At 43.0% G+C, this 18,610-nt stretch overlaps 1 protein-coding gene across 1 annotated transcript; it reads right to left on the minus strand.

Annotated features, from left to right (window-relative positions):
• Positions 1–3,436: 3,436 nt before the first annotated feature.
• Positions 3,437–18,526, minus strand: CENPX (centromere protein X). Its single transcript, XM_054978196.1, has 5 exons — positions 18,459–18,526; positions 5,803–5,854; positions 5,533–5,586; positions 4,346–4,434; positions 3,437–4,151 (listed from the first exon to the last, which is right to left on the minus strand). Exons 1-5 carry the CDS (start codon positions 18,495–18,497, stop codon positions 4,137–4,139), a joined length of 249 nt encoding a protein of 82 aa, XP_054834171.1. The 5' UTR covers positions 18,498–18,526; the 3' UTR covers positions 3,437–4,136.
• Positions 18,527–18,610: the final 84 nt, after the last annotated feature.

Below are 18,610 nucleotides of genomic sequence, written 5' to 3' on the forward strand. Positions count from 1 at the left end.
TCTTGAAGAAAGCATCTTTGGACCCCACCAACCCGGTCAGTTACCGCCCGGTTTCAAACCTCCCGTTTCTGGGTGATTGAGCAGGCGGTGGTAGAGCAGCTACAGGGTTTCCTGAATGATTCCTCATCCCTAGATCCCTTCCAGTCTGGCTTCCACCCGGGATATGGGGTAGAGACGTTGCTGGTTGCCCTCACGGATGATCTCCGCAGGCAGATGGATCGCGGCAGATCGGCACTGCTGATACTACTGGATCTGTCAGCAGCATTCGATATGGTCGATTACGATCTACTGACCCACCACCTTGCCAATGTGGGGATACGAGGGACTGCCTTACAGTGGCTTGTCTCTTTTCTCCACGGTCGGGGACACTTGGGGAGAAATTGTCATCCCGCCACCCATTGGTGTGCAGGGTCCCGCAGGGGGCAATACTCTCCCCTTTACTGTTTAACATCTATCTGCGCCCCCTCGCCCAGCTAGTGCAGAGTTTTGGACTTGGGTGTCATCAATATGCTGATGACACCCAACTATATCTGATGATGGATGCCCGACCCAACTCTGCCCCAGATGTCTTGGAGCGTGCCTTCGAAGTTGTGACTGGATGGTTGAAGCAGTCGGTTGAAATTAAATCCCACAAAGACAGAGGTCCTGCATGTGGGTCTGGGGGCCATGGGCACGGGACTCCAGCTCCCTGCTCTTGATGGAGCGCTACTTGCCTTTGTTTCGAGAGTTAGGAGCCTGGGGGTGATCCTGGATGCCTCCCTACGGAGGCACAGGTAGCAGTGGTTGCCTGGTCTTCATTTTTCTATCAATTCAGCAACCTTTATTGGCATTACCATTTTTCTATCTAAGACAGGCCCGGCAGCTTGTCCCCTACCTATCAACCCATGACTTAACTGCAGTGATCCAAGCAACGGTCACCTCTAGATTAGACTACTGCAACTTGCTCTACGCAGGGCTTCCCGAGCCTGATCCGGAGGCTACAGCTGGTCCAAAATGCAGCTGTGTAATTGCAAGGGTCCCAATTAGGGAACATATAACACCTACGCTACACCAGGTGCACTGGTTACCAGTCGAGTACCAGGTCTGGTTCACGGTTTTGGTGTTGACCTATAAAGCCCTATGCGGATTGTCCCCAGCATATCTGCAGGACCGCCTCTCCCCATATGTACCCCAGAGGATGCTTCGTTCAACAAATAAACAACTGTTGGTGGACCCTGGCCCAAGGGAGGCCCGCCAGGCCTCGACCAGAGCCCGGGCCTTTTTGGTCCTGGCACCAACCTGGTAGAACTCTCTGACTGAGGAAACCAGGGCCCGGTGGGATTTATTATCTTTCTGCCGGGCCTGTAAGAGATGTTCCGCCAGGCATATGGTGAAGGCTAGGTTGGGCCCCAACTGGCCACACTAAAGATCTGTCCACCACCCTACATATGAGCCAGGGTTTGAAAAGCAGCATTTTATCATCACCATCTGAAGAAAATCTGTATTGTATAAAGTTGTTTTAATGTTATTTGTACACTGTTCTGTTTTTAACTGTATTTATGTAAATTGAAATGTTGTACTCTGCCCTGAGCCCACCTGGCAGGGAGGGCGGGCTAAAAATCTAATCTAATAAATAAATAAATAGTCTGATACTTGGTGTCAGCTTTGGTTCAAGAGTTTTTTCTGCTTTTCCTCCTTATCCCATTAATCCTCATCTTCAAGCACAGGCAATAAACTGTTCTTTTTTCAGTTGCAGAAGACATCTATTTTCAGAAGCCTCCGTTTTTCCTGGCCAACAGTTGTTTCAACAGTTTTACACCTGCATTTGCAATCCCTTCTGTTGGTTCTTCCAGGAGAAAAGCTGTGTTACGTTTTCAGCAGACTGCTTTGAATTTCTGGCCTAGAAGAGGATAATGGGACCTGTGTGCCAACGAGGAAGTTCATCTCTGCCTTTCTCCCAGGCAGGGGATATTAATAGATCTTGTAACAGTTTCTGTTTTAACTACAGATGGGGGTAAAGAGGAAGCCTGCTGAATTAGCGAGACTGCAGTAATCTCCCAAGATCACTCGTGATTCCCAGAATGAAAATCCTAATTGTTTTCAAAGTTTTAGCCTGACTAACCTGTACAAAGTGTGGCTAGTAAATATGCCATGCCAAGAGATTGCTGGGAAATAGGTAGCAATCTACCTCTCAGGAAGTTGCCTCAGCAACCTGTCAAACATCTTTCAAAAAGAAGCAAGCTTTAAGCGCAGAAGTTGTGAGGGGCTACCAGTACCTAGTTCTGCCTCTCCTGGGGGAAATGGCCCTTACAGATAGAATTAACATTTCAACCATTATTCTACACAACACATATTTTACTTTGAAGTGCATCCTGTTAAGTGCAGTAGGTCACCCCAGTACATTTTTAGTATGTTGTTATCCGCCCTGAGCTCGCTCGCAGGGAGGGCGGAATAGAATTCTGAAATAAATAAATGTGCATAGGATTGGGCTGTGTGTGCGTCAGTCGTAGGCAGTACCACCTTCAGAATGCTTTGTCTTCCCATGGGAAAGCAAAAAACAAAAACCCCATCCTGTTGATGCCCTATTCGTCCAGTGCCGATGTTATAACAGAGCCCATGATTTGCAACTAAAGAGGTGGCCTCAGGAACATGTTTCTGCCCTTTTCAGAGCCACTCCCTCCATCTTCCATTGTTGACCATCATTGAATGTTAATCTGCAGCAATGCTAAACAGGATTTACAATCCCCTCCCCAGTCCCTGGCTCCAAATCTTGGTTTGTAGCAGGATACATACAACATGAATGCCATCGACAATGCCATTCTAAGCAGTCACACCCTTGAGCTTAGAAAGATGTACTTCTTAGAAGGGCACTATAAGATGTCAAAGGTGGAGATAAACTCTGCTACACAAAGAAGGGAACAGGCCTTTCTGAAGACGGATCCCAATTTGCAGGCTACTAGAACCACATCTGCACTAACAGCAGTGTCCCAGCCTCAAGAGTGACCACTACTAGATGTACCAGGGACCCTTCGTCCTTATTCACTGCAACCCTGCAGGCGCTAGCCTCTTAGATACTTAATTGGCAAGCTCGTATCAACCACCACCGGAGTGTATTGTTGCATCTCTGGATTTGATACGGCCTGCAGTAGTGCCACGGGCAGCTGCTTCTCCCTCACCGGGCCTCGGCTTTATTTCTCAGTGGAACCAGACTCATTAGTCTACGCCCTGCCCTCCATGTGTAAGGTTTACTATTTCACAGCTTCTCCCCCCCAACTCCCCTGCTGGCAGAGGGGCCGGGCCTTGCGTGATGTGGGATCCTCACACATGCTGTTTGTTATTCTGCCCCTTTTTCAAAGTTTTTCTTTCGTCCTACAAAGAGGGGGTGGGGAGAGGCCAAACAACCCTTTGAAGCTACTTGACTTTCTATGATTAATTGCAACAAGAAGGCCCGCGCAAGGGAGGGAGACTATTTTTGATTTATTGAAGTTTCTTTGTGAGAACAAATTTATAGCAGAGGGAAGCAGCTTCTGAGAGGAATATCAAATGGTTAAAAGGTTCCAAGCCCTCTTTGATGTCATGGCCCCAGTGGAATGCTGGAAAGGACTGAGGGACAGGCACTGTTTATTTATAAAATAAAGATCAGGTACCTGCTGTTGGCATAGACATGGGGCTAGCTCCTGTTTAAGAGCTCAGACGGCAGACAGGCCTGGAGCTGGCCTTTAGAAGCCTGCTGAGGTGATGAGAGCCCACAGTGTGGGGAAGTCTTCCAGGCGTATTCACTCTTTCCACACATCCCTACAGAAAGGCACCTGTTTTTCCCATCGGAAAAGAAAGTGTAGACACGGCCTGGCTGTGAATGGGAAGCGACAGGATGGGCCAGGTGCCCTCTGCTCCAGGCCTTCCGTTGCATAAAGACAGACGGACTCTAAGCCCTTTCAAGCAACACTTAAACCATTATTGCGTACCCAGGAAAAAGACAAGCAGACAGCAGCAGCTTTGAAAGAGGGAAGGAGAGCAGCCAAGACTATATCCTCCAGCAAAGTCTTTTCACAACAGGTTGCATGTTTAAAAAAAAAACGAGTCCGTCATCCGCTTCGTCCAGAATCCAGACGATATTTGGGTGCTAACAGGAACACTGGCTCTACGGTCTGTGCTCTCTAGAAGTCCAGAAGCTGTGAAATGGAGCATGATTTTTAGTTCAACATGGCACTCTTCCCCAAACTGGGTAATACGTGTTCTTTATTTCCCACTGGCCAGCAAGGATATTACTAACCCACCAAACATCCCCCAGGAGGAAGGGGATTAAGATGCCTTTGCCCACATCCTCCTCCTGTTAATTGAGGAATTGGATATGTGCTCGACGTACCAGCTGGGGCAGCACTTTTTCCACATGTTCCACATCTACCCTGGTCAGGTCCTCTGCCTGGGCCTGCCGTGCTCCTCGTGCTGCGGCCTCTGCAAGACAGACATGGGCGAGAAATGCAACCGGCAGGGGTCAGAAAGGAGGAACGACTTTTGGCTAAGAGGAAGGGCAGTATTTGCATAAGAGTTTTTGCTTGCTTGCTTGTTGCAGAAAGAAGTCTGCAATTTGGAATATGAATACTGGAGTTGCCCCTTGCTAAGACCTGCTAGGCTTTTACTCGTTGCTACTCCTCACTCATTATTCTGTTTATCTACCAGGAAGAATAATACCAAGCGCAGTACAATGCCACTTCATGTAGTGCGATCCTAAGCAGATCCTTCTAAGTCCATTGACATCAATAAGCCTAGAATAGGGTGACCCTGCTGAGGATCGCACAGGTAATCATCTAGTACTAACAGCCCTGGAGAATTCAAAGGTCTGATCCTTGTAAAGTCTGGTTAAAAAGATCATTAAAAACCCACGTTCTGTATTTAAGCTATGCCTATTCTGCGTTGGGAACAGGAACCAAATTCTGCTATCAGAATATAATACAAAGGTAGCACAAACGTACTTTTTATTACTGATAAGATTTGAACCTCGTGTTCTTTCTGCAGGGACTGGTTTGAGAAGGTGTATGTATGTCGAAGGATGCACGGCAAAGGAACAGAAGGGAAGGAAAATAGTTTTGGAAAGCTTGGACGCTCTGAGCAGCCCTCTCCGATTTCAACATTGAGCTAGTGCGGCCATTTAGATGACTGGGAAGGCTACAAAAATATAAAAGAAAAATCCCCCAGAACATTAAGTTCTGCACTAAATTCCTTGCTTCTATGGACGACAATCACTCATCTAATGATAGCCCCTCCACAGAACAAATCATAACAACAACATTCGATTTGTACACTGCCCTTCAGGCCAACTTAATGCCCACTCAGAACAGTTTACAAAGTATGTTATTATTATCCCCCCAACAATCACCCTGTGAGGTGGGTGGGGCTGAGAGAGCTCTGGAAGAGCTGTGACTGACCCAAGGTCACCCAGCTGGCTTCAAGTGGAGGAGTGGGGAATCAAACCGGGTTCTCCAGATCAGAGTCCCGCCTCTCTTAACTACTACACCAAACTGGCTCAAAGAGTGGGTTTTCCTGACAACTTACCGCGAACAAACACTTTGAGCAGTTCCGCCACCAGCAACAAAGCATCATCACTGACTGGAAGAAGAAAACACAGTCACAAGGTGCTGAGCACCCAGGAGCACCTCTCACCACAGCACAGTTGTCCGCCCCACCCAAGGCACCAGCAGGCAGTTCACCATGGATCTTGACTACCTCTGATATTTCAGAGCACGATCTCTCACTGCTGAGAAGTTTGGCAAGATCTCTAACACGAATTGGCCGCTTTTTTGAGACAGAAGGGAAAGCAATTACCTTGTGTTTTCTCATCTTTGAAGTGGTGCTGGAGCAGTTTGTTCACCGTCTCCTGCACAGAAAGGGAACCAGTCAAGGGGCGTTAATGGAGAAAAAGTGAATCTCCTTGTCTTTCCATTTCAAAGAGATATAAAATAGGCAAACCAATCTCTTTTATGAGATCAACTTCTGCTGGTGTAGGAAAGCATCAAAAGAAATGAACCCAATAAAATGTATTCCCTTACGCATTTTGCATCTCATTTACTAGGAGCAACAGACTCGTGCCAATCTTCCGTCCCCACAAAGAGACCACATCACTGCCCTGGTTCTCCACCCCTCTTTTTTCTGTTGCTGAGACCTGAACACTTGTGAACTAGCAGCACATCATTCTCCACACCAACAGTCTTGTTTGCTAAAGGCCATGCTGGGAAGTTCCATATTAGTCTGATGCAATCAAAGAATGTTTGCAGCACCTTAAAGACTAACAAATGTATTGTGGCATAAATTTCCATGAGACAGAACTCTCCCATCCCATCCCAGAGTCATCGTCTTCTTGCAGTTTGTGGGTGGGTGTGTCTGTGTACATACATACAGAGAAAATTGTCAACTCAATGTAGCATTTCATACAACTAAAAAAGTGGGTTCATCATTATAGTACCTGCGAAGTCCCACATGTGGGACTGCACAGGTGACCACTCAAAGAACAAGAGTTAAAGATAAACGCAACCATGTTTTTTGGCTTATGAAAGTTTACACCACAATAAACATTTTAGATTTTAAGATGCTACAAGACTGCTTTGTGTGTTTGTTTATTTGGAGCATTTTGAGCCTGCCCTTCTCTATAACCAGATTCAAGGTGGGTTATGACAATAAAAATATACCATTTAAAATCCATAAAACTAACAAATATGTAATTAAAAAATCAGTGACAGTGTCAAAAAGCTCTCCTGAACAATTCTGCCTTACGCAACTTGTAGAATGTCAAAGATGTGGAAGCCTTCCTAACAACTTCATAAAATAGGAGCAGCCACTTAAAAAAGCCCTAGGTCTGCCCGTGACCATCTTAACTACCCTAGAAGAAGGAATTACCAATAGGTGTTTTGAGTCTTTCAGGTGATTTGCAGTACCATCCTAAGCAGTATTACACCCTTCTTAAGCCCATTGATTTAAATATACTAAGAAGGGTTGGTATCAATGCATAAAATAATTTTTAGTTAACTAGTCGTCTAGTTTTAACATGTCAGCTAAACGCAAAGGAATGTGCATAGAATCAAGACCTTCTGGAGATACTGAAAGAAAGGTAGGACAATTCTCAGTCTAATAATTGAACACCACCATTCGTAGTTAGGGAAAAGTCCTCAATACTCTCTTTTAAAACTCCCTGATATAATATGAACCACAACCAAAATACTCACCAAAAAATTAGGCATGCTTGTAGTTTGCATCCCCACCAATTAGAAGTGGCACCTTTCAATTAATCAACTATTTCTAGCTTCCTATTTCTCACAAATTCACTGCCTACTCCTTTATGAATCTACCCAACTGATATGGTCCTCTTCCGAGGCCTTGCTTCAGGCCTTATGAGATTAGGTGACTGACAACCCAGAAGACGGCCTTCTTGGTATGGCATCAAAACTCTGGAACGCTCTCCCCAGAGAAAACCTCGCCTGCCTCTTCTGTTGCCATCTGCCACCAGCGATTAAAGACTTTTTAAATTTCTCCTGGTGCTACTTAAGATCCCTCCTTCCTGGTCTTTGTTTTAATTGTCTTTATGCACATTTTTGCTTGATTTTAATTATGTCCTTTTGTTTCGTTTTAATTGTTTTAAAAGATACATTCTATTATGTATGTTTTTAATTTATTAACTGCCTTGGTAGTGTTGATGAGAGGAGAAAGGTGGGGGTATAAATTTTCTAAATAATAATGATTTCCTTTATTGCAAAGCTGAACGATCTGAGGCCCAATCGAGGCTAGTTAAAAATCCTTGGTAGAGAAGAGAATCCAGTGAAGTGAAAAGTAGAAATTCTAGCACCAGATTTGTAGACAGGTATAAAAATAAAAGTGTTACATACTTAAGAGAAGCAAAATGTATTTTAAAAAAGAAAAAGATTGGCGAGGAAAAACTAGGAGTTCTCACCATTTATTTATGTATTAGAAACTGTCGCATCGAAAAGGATCAGAATGCATTTAACAATGGCCGTTTCCACACACGTTGAATAATGCACTTTCAATGCACTTTAGTTATCCTTTAGAAGTGGATTTTGTGTTTCACACACGAAAACCCAGTTCCAAATTATCACTAAAGAGCACTGAAAGTGCATTATCCAACGTGTGTGGAAGCAGCACGTGTGGAACAAAAAACCCACTTCCAAAGGATTGCTAAAGTGCATTCAAAGTGCATTATTCAACGTGTGTGGAAATGGCCAATATAAGCAGCATCACCTCGGCCTGAAACATGGAAGGTGAGAGAAACACCACTTATATTATTGTGTACATGAGCCAGAAAACTGCAGACCAAACTAATAATCTGACAGCTAAAGAAGGTAGGACGTGCATTGCGAATTGTCGAAATTTGGCCAGTAGAATACTCAACCATGCCTGATGCGTTCCTCCAGCCTAAGGAATGTTCTTCCAACTTCAGTGGCTCTTCCTCTAGAAGAAGAAACACTGAAGTTGACAGAAGGTTCCTTACGCTAGATGAACGCTTCATACTTTGCTAAGTGAAATGGCAGGATACAGGCTTATACATTTTCAAGGGGGAAAAAAAAGAGCTGTGTATTGTGTTACCGTAACTGCTATATGCAAGATAAAAGCCGCAACATCACTTGTTTTAGTACTCATTAGGCTTCATCCCGAATAAACATTTCAGTATTGTTCTCCCCACTTTAAGCAAGATTTTTATCACTTTTCAACAAAGTAGAGATGATTAAGACAATAAGAGATAATAAAAAGTTTGGAGTACGTGGCACGAGAAAAGCTGAAGGAACTAAGATCCAGAGGAGTTAGCCATATTAGTCTGTAGTAGCAAAATCAAAAACAGTCCAGTAGCACCTTTAAGACTAACCAACTTTATTGTAGCATAAGCTTTCGAGAATCACAGTTCTCTTCGTCAGATGCATCTGCCGAAGAGAACTGTGATTCTCGAAAGCTTATGCTACAATAAAGTTGGTTAGTCTTAAAGGTGCTACTGGACTCTTTTTTAAGGAACTAAGTAAGCCCTTTTAGCTCAGGAGAAACACAAGGGCAGCTATCAAATATCGAAGGGATTGTCAGAAGAGTGATCTAGACAACCCACAACACGTTCCAAGTTCCGGCAAAACAGAGTGACTCTCAGGAAAAACATCCTATGAACAGCTGCCTAATAGAACAAGTTACTTAGTAAATTTGCAGACTTTTAAAAAGTGATTTGTGTCAAGGGAGTCGTGCTTCTGGAAGAGGTTGAACTGGATGGCCTGAAAGACCCTTTCCAACTCAAATAATTAAACTGTACTTCAAATGTCATAAAGCCGCTCTATTTCTCCCAACAGGTGTTTGAGAATTTTTGTCCAGATGGAAAATATTAGCTTGGGTTGATCAACTGATCCCAACAGTATTGAGAAGAATCAGCTTCAGAGGTCTTGGCAGGACTGTACAGAAGTGGCTGTAATCGGGATGGTTGGTAGTGTACCAAAGAGTTATAAGCAAAAGAAAACGTTTTCCCAAGGGGATCTCTAACATTACTAAACTAATAGGATTATTTTATTTAAAAGGTGTGTGAGGCCAACCCAGTGCAGAGTGAAATGTATCCCTTTGAAATCAATGGGCTTGGGAGACGTGCCTTATTCTACACAAGATCACTCTAGCTTGAAACGCATTCCCTTTGATTCAGAAAATAAAGCTTTTAAAAACACACTGTCCATGCAGGGAGGTGAGCGGCAGTGGCTTTTATCCCGAGTACTCGCTAGAAAGAGAGAAATACAAGATTAATTAGGCACGAGCGCTACCTGCTGCAAATTTCCAGAAGTGCTCGAAGAACTTGGTTAATCTGGCAGCTAAATTTCACTTTAAGGGATTTGCCTCTGAAGGGTCACAATTCAGTTTCTAAAATCTGTGTGCAGGTGTTTTATATGTTTGAGTAACACATGGGACATTTGGAAGATAAACACAACTTCAGCTGAGCAAGATTATCACATGACATGAGCTTTTTAAGAACAGAAGATCTGCCTTGCTGTACCAGAGTCCAGATTTTTTTACTTTCCACGGGGTACAGCCCGACGCTTCTGGGAAACTAAACAAAAGAGACAAGGCAACAAAAGATACGCCATTTGCAATCCAGCAACTTGTATTTGGAGGCACGATAGCTCTGAACCTGAATGTTTCAGTTAGCTATTCAGTTGGCTAATTCCTTTTAAAGTCACCAAAGCTACAGACCACCATTGCATCTTGCAGCAGTGTAAATTAATTAGGCACTGTTCTTTTCATCTGTCCTGAATACGATGGTCCCCAAGGATTTTTTTGCTGTTGTGTTGACCCAGATTAATTTGCGATTAAATTCCTTCATGATGGCAAAGCAGTAAGTAAGATAAGTGGGGGACCTGCAAGGACTTGTGTGGGGCATCTCATTTCCCCATCTCTACTATTTCCTCGTTCCCTTCCCTGAAACCCCCCATAACCTCTCCCCGTTTCCTGCTCCCTTCTCTCCTTCCCACCCACCAGCCAGCCTACTTTTATCTGTGCTTCTGTCTTCAGCTTTCTCGCCTTCTCTCTCCCAGGCTTCTACTCAAGAAAACTACTGCTCAGATGTGTTGTGTCAGCCACCAGGCTGGGTCCAGTTGCACACTGTGCAACCTACAAGACACCTCATTTTCTCTGTGTCTCCTTCTGCACAATATTTCCTCTTCCCCCTTCCTGGCACTCCCCTATTCTCCCCTTTCCTTGTTTCCTTCTTCCCACCCACCCACCCACCTTTTCTCTGCCCCCCATCTTCAGTATATTTATTATTTATTTACTTCATTTAAACTCCACCCTTAGGGGGTCCTTCTGGTTGTATATCAGGTTCAAACTCTGAATTATTAGAGGGTTTTTAATAGACATGGGCACGAACTGAAAAAATTTAACAAACCAGCAGTTCGTGGTTCGGTGCCGACAACAAACCTGAACCAGTGAACCGCAATGAACTTTTCCCGTTGCCGAACCGGTTCAAGGTTCGTGGGTGTCAGAACGGCCCCCATTGGAATTAGAGAGCCCGTATTCCCTGGGAGTGTTTAACAAGCTCTCCTCCAGTCATTACCCAAGTTTGGTCAAGATTGCAATAGGGATCCAAGCTCCAATTAAACTCTCTCTGTCTCTCTCCCCAAAGGCTAGCAAGTAGCAAGCAACAGCTCTGTCACACTCCACTGCTCGCTGAAAGTGAAACCCATTCTAGGAGCCCACTGCTTTTTATAAACTGAGGTCCCATTGAGCAACACAGGAGGTCTGTGGTTGGCCGTCAGAGCTGCCTATCAGGGTTTGCAGGGATGAGATTGGAGTGCCCATGGCTACAGAACACTCCCTCCCCCCTCCCCTGGGTGTCTTCTCCCAGGTTGTAACCACTTTGTAGCTCCATAGTTGGAAGGAAGACCTGCCAATCAAGGTAAGCTGGGCTTCCGTTCGGGTTTCCAGGGTGATACAAGGAGTGCAGACAGAGTTCAGGCATTCCCCCGGCTCCGTTTCCAAGGGAATTGACTGATGGTGCCTGACTGTCTGGCTTCACGAACCGTGGAAGAATGCACCGAACCATGCCTCTAACCATGCTGGTTCATTGGCCATGGACTCTCACGAACCGCCAGATTGCGAACGGAAGATTGGGCGGTTCGTGGGGGGTTTTTTGGTTCGTAATGCGGTTCATGCCCATGTCTAGTTTTTAACCCAGGCACAGCCAGAAGATGGAGGAGGGTATAGGAATCCATGCTTTAAATAAATAAGACAGAAATGTTCCATTTAGCAAGGTTAGAGCGGAAGTACGTTCTCTTCAGTCTCTTATCATGCTTTGTGAAGACAGTTTTTGATTTTGCTTAAGTAATCAGCTCTAACGTTGCCGTTTTACACCTGGCAGTGAATTTTTTAGAGGAACAGGATTAGAAGACAAACCTCATTGCATTTTGTTTCATGGAATGTGGCAGGGTGGAAATCGAGGATGGCAAATAAGGAGGTTTCAAGTTTTTAAAATCAATTTTGTATTATCCTCCTTCAGAAGACTTGGTTTACAAGGGAAATAACCCTGCCTGGTTATCATTCTCTGTCAGTTAAAGCTAATAATACAAACACTGGGGGGAGACCAAAAGGGGATTTGGTGAGTTTATTCCAACACTGTTCTTCCCCATATTAACCCAGTAATTGTTGCTTCTGCTGTTGGTCAGGTTAGTTTAACTTCTGTAAGGTCCCAGCAGTTATTGTTAATAAATGCTTACGTACCCCCCGCCCCCCAGTATTGCCTGAGGAACAGCAATTTTTATTGGGCTAAGCTTACTTTGCCATGTCACTATGCTGAATTGCTTTGTCCTGACACTCCAGTTTTTGGGTGGGGACTTAAATGTACGTATTGGCGCATCTTTGGAGACTTTTCACGATTTGGAATACTGGTCATTGGATAAATCTTTTCTTTTTTCTTTTGGACCCATGATCCTCAAAAAATGTGGTCAATTCTGGTGGCCCCTTTTTGATTGGTTAGCTGCTAAATTGGGTTTATTGTATATGGAGATAATTATGCAGAAGATTTTACAGCTAGAGAGTGTAGTTTGATTACTTTTTGATTTCATTATTTATGACTGTATTAGATTGTTTTCATTGGGAAACCCCTTTGATAGTGTTCAGCTACCTTTACAGATGGAACTAAATTTGGGAGTGAAATCTTGTTCCAGTATGAGCGATACAGGATGTTTTTCCAGTGTTAGGGCCAGGAAATGGTCCCCAAAATTGGCACAATAACTTTGGTCAACGCTGGATTCGCTGATGTTGAAGGAACAGGATCCTTTCTCGCACTTTTAGATAGTACTCTTAATAACTTTCTCCAGTTGTTGGAAGACTTGCAACCATTCTTGACCATTTCAAGATCAGCTGAAAAGAGGGATCGTGGGCCTCCTTGGTATGATGGGTCTTGTAAAGCTTTGAAGAGAAGGAAATCTCAACTATTATCTAGTTTTCATAGAAGTAATTTTCATCTTAAGCTTCTGAGATACTTATTAAATATAGTCAGTTAAGGAAAGGGGTTTATCATAAGCACTGTTACTTGTAACTACAAACTAACACGGCAAACTGACTCCACACCAAAAGGAGATGTTTACATTTACTAGCAAAGGAATGTTTTGGTTGCCTCCCCGCTAATTGCATCTTGTCCCCTTCTGATATATGTCCCCTTCTCTCCCCTCTCCCTCCTCCTCTTCTGCATTTGACCAGTTTGTATCATGCATCTGACGAAGAGAACTTGATTCTCGAAAGCTTATGCTACAATAAAATTGGTTAGTCTTAAAGGTGCTACTGGACTCTTTTTGATTTTGCTACTACAGACTAAGACGGCTAACTCCTCTGGATCAGTAAATTTTGGCATGTGGTAAATTCTAGTAGCAGAGGACGCTTTATGCCTTCTGCCTGCTCAGTAACACTTATGGAGTGGGAGAAATATTATAATACATTTTTAAAAATTATGATAGCACTTTGTCTGTTAGCCCCACTCCTACGTTTATAAAACCGGACCATTTGGAAAGATGAGATTCTTTTACTTTTGAGAAAATCCTTACTCTTTTGGCAGATTTGAAAGTGAGGAAAGCTCCTGGCCCTGGCTGGGTCCCTGCTAAGCTTTTTAAAGTTAGGTACCAATTGGAGGGGCCCAATTTTAGCAGCTGTATTTACTGCCATTGATAATTCAGGCAAAATTCCAAACATATGGTGTCAAGCCATAATTGTTCCCAGGGGTCATTTCATAGAAAAAAAGAGCTGAAGGAACTCATTAGCATATGCCATGCCCCTTGCAATCACAGGAAGTGTCATTAGCATAACTGATTTGCATATGCCACACCCCCTGACATCACCTATCCTGGCTGTTTTGGACCCAATTCTGGCCATTCAGGGCCAAAATTGGGTCCAAAATGGCAAAAGGGGGCTGAAAATGGCCGAAAAGTGGTCCAAAATGGTCAGGATCGGGCCGCTGCTAAGTGAGAGAGTGATCCACCATCCATCAAAGGCCTGATCTGGGCCATTTCAGCCCCAATCCAGGCTGAAACGGGCCCAAACTGGCTGAGAGTCAGGTGGGCAGGGCCACCTGACATGTGACCTTTTTGAGAAACTGCCAGAACTGTGTTCCTGCGCGTTCCCCCTTGAAATGAGCCCTGATTGTTCCTATCCACAAAAAGGGACCACTTGACTTTCCATCTAATTATCATCCCATCAGTTTACTTTCAGTTCCTTGAAAATCATAAGCTGCTCATCTCAAGCTAAGACTATGTCATCGGATGACAAAATTTTCTATAATTGGCCCAGAACTGGTTTTCAGAAAGGTTCTTCTACATTGCCATTACATGTATTCTCTTTCCTGTCTGGCAGATAAACATTTCTTTCTTAGCAGGAAGTTATATGATGCTTTTATTAACTTGTGCAATGCATTTTATTTAATCTCTTGCTCGCATCTTTGAAGCAAATTGGAACTGCTACATATGCCACCAAAACTACTATTCTTAATTAAATCTTTGTACTCTGTATCTTCTGTTAAAGTCAGATGTCCCATTACTGCGGATTATTCTAACCCAAGCTGGTTCCACACATGTTGGATAATGTACTTTATCAATAGTTTGAGGTGGATTTTTTGTTCTGCACACAAAAAAATCCATTCCAAATGATCTATAAAGAGGATTGGAAGTGCATTATCCAACGTGTGTGGAATCAGCTCCAATTCCAGTAACAAAAGATCACAGGACTGTATTTTGGCCCCTGATCTCATCTGCCAATTTTATTGTATGCAGAGGATGCTATGTTACTATCTTGTACTTTAATCAAATACTTTGTGCTACGGCAAATTTCTCTCAGGACAATCAGCTGGTTATCAATTAAAGTAAATCAAAGCTCTTAGTTGTTCAGAAAGTGGGCTCAGTCAGCCTTGGATAAATAAAGAGCATTTGATAGTGCAAGTGCATTTATTTTGTTATCTCAGATTCCATTTTACAGCTTCCAGTACTTGGGTCTATCTATCTTAACCAAGTTTTGGAAGGAACAAAAGACTGCCATTACAAAGTCCTTCTTTCAATCTGTGGGGGCGGGTCAATCTATTCTGATAGTATTGAAAGTCTATTAAGTAACATTTTTGTCTTTTTTACTATACAGAGTCCCTATTGGGATTTCTGCAGCTTTCACTAGAGTTGGTGCACATCTGCAAGCTCCTAAATGTATTTCAAACTGTATTTATTGTTGGAAACAGGTTGCAGTCAAATTTCCTTCTTGGCTTTGGTAGCTGCAGAAAATTTAATTTTAAAAAACATTAGATTGTGTGTCTTTACTTCAGCTTTTAAGACGGACCTTGCTTGATTCCCACAAATCATCTTGGGATAAGTTAATGGAGGATAAACTGTTTACTTTAAGCTTTAATTTGTCCTTTTCTACTGACGTTACAAGTGTTAGAGAGAACATTTTGGAACCATTGAGGAGATTAGATCAGGCAGCTATTAATTTAGATGCTAGGATACATTGTTCTCCCTTGGGGGGGGGAGCTTTTCATCCCCCCTTTTTCCTGTTCTGCCAAGTTATTTTGGCTTTTTAACAGTCCCATTTTTTGCCAACTCTTTCTCTTGGCTAGAGTAAGCGCTTTACCACTTGTAGAATTGCCTGGTCGACGCGAGAGTATGAGTCATCCCCAGAGCCTTTGTGATACATCTGTAATTGAAACTTTACCACATTTTGCATTTAGTTGTGATTTGTATTCATCTATAAGAGCTAAATTTATACTGCCCTTATTGAGCAGGTTTCCTTGTTGTTCACATGATTTTCATTGGTTATATCTTCTGACAGGTAATGATAGGCATGTGACTTCTATGGTAAAGTTTGTATCTTGTGCCCTTAGAATTAAGTAGGGATATGTTAAGAATATCTTTGGGGTTAAGTACTAGTGGGCTATTGATTATATTTGCTTCTCCAAGGAGCTTTAGGGCACGCAGGCACTATGATTTAGGAACAGAACACTACTGAATTGTGCAATTATTTTAATGTTAACAAGCTTAACTCAATTGGGCTAGCAGCATATTTTAAGATTATGACTGTATTAGAATTTCTGTCCAAATAACATTTTCCTTTCCTACAAAATTTGTATTTTTCAACATTTCCCCCTACCTCTCAGATGGCACAAAGTAAGATACAAACGGTATCATAGTTTCAAGTAGGTAGCTGTGTTGGTCTGCAGTAGATGAGCCATGTAATTATTACATACAAAGTTCTTCACAGCGGGACCGCCTCCCTCCCTATGTTCCTCCACAGCAGCTTCGCTCATCTGAACTGTGCCTCCTGCAGGTGCCAGGCTGCACACAGGTGAAGTCAGCAGCAGCCTGTACACAGGCTTTCTCTGTGGTGGCCCCTATACTGTGGAATGACCTGTCTGAGGAAGTCAAAAGAGCCCCCACTCTCCTGGCTTTCCGTAAACGATGCAAAACCAAACTATTCAAAAAGGCTTTTTACTCAAATGGGAGGGCTGTATTGTAGGGAAGATACTTCGCTAATGAGTTAGGGACCATAGACTTCATCACGATATTGCCTTACATATTATCTGCTGCTTAAAATATGTATTCCTATGTACTACCAGTGTTCCATGTTGTCTAATGTTAGTCCTAGAATTGATGATGTTCTGCTTCAGTATTTTTTCTACTCTGTATTGGATTCTTGCTAATACTATGTCTTTTAAACTTGTATCTATTTATTCTATGGTACTGTTTATGAAATGTCCTTGATACTATATTGAAATGTACTTGATACTGATTGTACTAATCTCATACTGTGTAATCCGCCTTGAGTCTCAGTGAGAAAGACCGACTATAAATGACATAAATAAATAAATAGTAAATAAATAAATGTTCAAATCCAGTAGCACCTTAAAAACCAACAAAGAGTTTCCATACCTCCATTCCTACTGATATCTGACAAAGGGAATTTAACTCTCAAAAGCTTATGCCCTGGAAACTCTTTGTTGGTCTTTAAGGTGTTGCTGGACTCGAAACTTGTTCATGGTATAGTAGGAAAGTTTACAGCAGCTAACAGCTTTGTGTAGTATTGTGCGTACCTGCAATTTTGCTTGTAATTTTAAATTTCATAATGATGGCACACAGTATCATAAAACTATATTATAAACGATGCCTTTATATTTCTAAATCCTCTCATTTTTGACAAATATCCTTTTTTGAAATTAAGTGTTAATATGTTCAGCTTTCAGTGCAACTTTCTACTTACACATATGTTGAATTTAATATCACTATAGTTCCTGATCAGTTCTGCAGTACTTATATCTCACACTAGATCCTGGGAACCCATCAGGATGAACAGTGACCTCAATAACCTTAAATTGGAGTAAGTTTGCAAAAGATTGCACTGAAAGTCTTGGGCACCTCCTCTCTAGTCAGTTCCATGACCAACCCTTCCACAGCACAATCATATACTCTGTCTACAAACTTCAGTTTTCCATCTGGATTGGAGGATACAGTTAACTAGTCTGCAAGGACTCTTGAATTCATTTGTTAAATGCAGTTCACTGCAATGCCTCCAAATTTCTACAGCAAATTAAAACTTCTGATTGCAAATCAAGTTGTATTAGACAGGTAATGCTGGCAATTTATAAATTGAGATAGGAGAGACAAAGTAGTCCCCAAAGGAGGGTGGTTGGGCTGAGTGTGCAGCCCTCACAATTCAGATCACTCTCTACAGGTTCTATTGGGACCCCCTACGCCACAGCTCCCCAACCCCACAAGGAACCACTCCTCTACCCCAATTTCTAAGCACCTTTGCTGGGGCATGCAGGGAAGCCCCGTCTCCAGGATCTTTTACCTCAATACATCTGATGATGTGAGCTCTAGTTCACAAAAACGTCTGTTGGAATAAATTTAGTTAGCCTTTAAGGGGCCACTGAACTCCTGTTTTATTTTGCTGCTATAGACTAACATGGTCAAGCTACCCAGCTGGAATTCTGTCCCCCAAACTCTACTACTGCATATCTCTATAACCCGTTTTCATAACACATTCTGGCCACACTAAAGGGTGTGATATAAAAAGAACCAGCCTAAGGCAGAAACTCATTGGACTTACTCTTACTCTTATACTAGCAAAGGAATGTTTTGGTTGCACTCTCCCCCCCAATTGCCTCTTCTCTCTCCTCCCCTTCTCCTCCCTCCTCTTCTATATTTGACCAGTCTCTGAACCATGCATCTGACGAAGAGAACTTGATTCTCGAAAGCTTATGCTACAATAAAATTGGTTAGTCTTAAAGGTGCTACTGGACTCTTTTTGATTTTGCTACCACAGACTAACACGGCTAACTCCTCTGCATCTATACTCTTACACCCTGTTAGTGACATGCCAATGAAGTTTCTTCATGTGATCAGGACCCTCCCCAAAGCCTTAATTTGACTGCAGACAGTCAAAACTGAACTTCTAGGAAAAACCACCTCTCTCCCTTCCCGCCCATCTTTCCCTCCGACCTTTTTGAATCCACAGGGACTTCCTTCCCTCTTCTCCATTTCACAGCGGCTCCTCCCCCTATGCGCCTTCCAATCCTAGCCTCAGCTCAGGAGCTTGACTAGCCAAGGCAGCTCCCCGCAGTGCATGCTGGAAATTGTAGTCTCTTTTTAAC

Source organism: Eublepharis macularius, chromosome 4, assembly GCF_028583425.1.
Source record: "Eublepharis macularius isolate TG4126 chromosome 4, MPM_Emac_v1.0, whole genome shotgun sequence".
Lineage (NCBI taxonomy): Eukaryota > Metazoa > Chordata > Lepidosauria > Squamata > Eublepharidae > Eublepharis > Eublepharis macularius.

Excerpts from the sequence above, each read along its gene's own strand:
- CENPX (XM_054978196.1), bottom strand. The coding sequence starts at position 18,497 with ATGGAGAAGAGGGAAGGAAGTCCCTGTGGATTCAAAAAG. Across the intron at positions 5,855-18,458 it reads GTCCCTGTGGATTCAAAAAG|GAGACGGTGAACAAACTGCT; the intron begins GTCGGAGGGAAA and ends CTTTCTGTGCAG. Across the intron at positions 4,435-5,532 it reads GCTCAAAGTGTTTGTTCGCG|AGGCCGCAGCACGAGGAGCA; the intron begins GTAAGTTGTCAG and ends TCTGTCTTGCAG.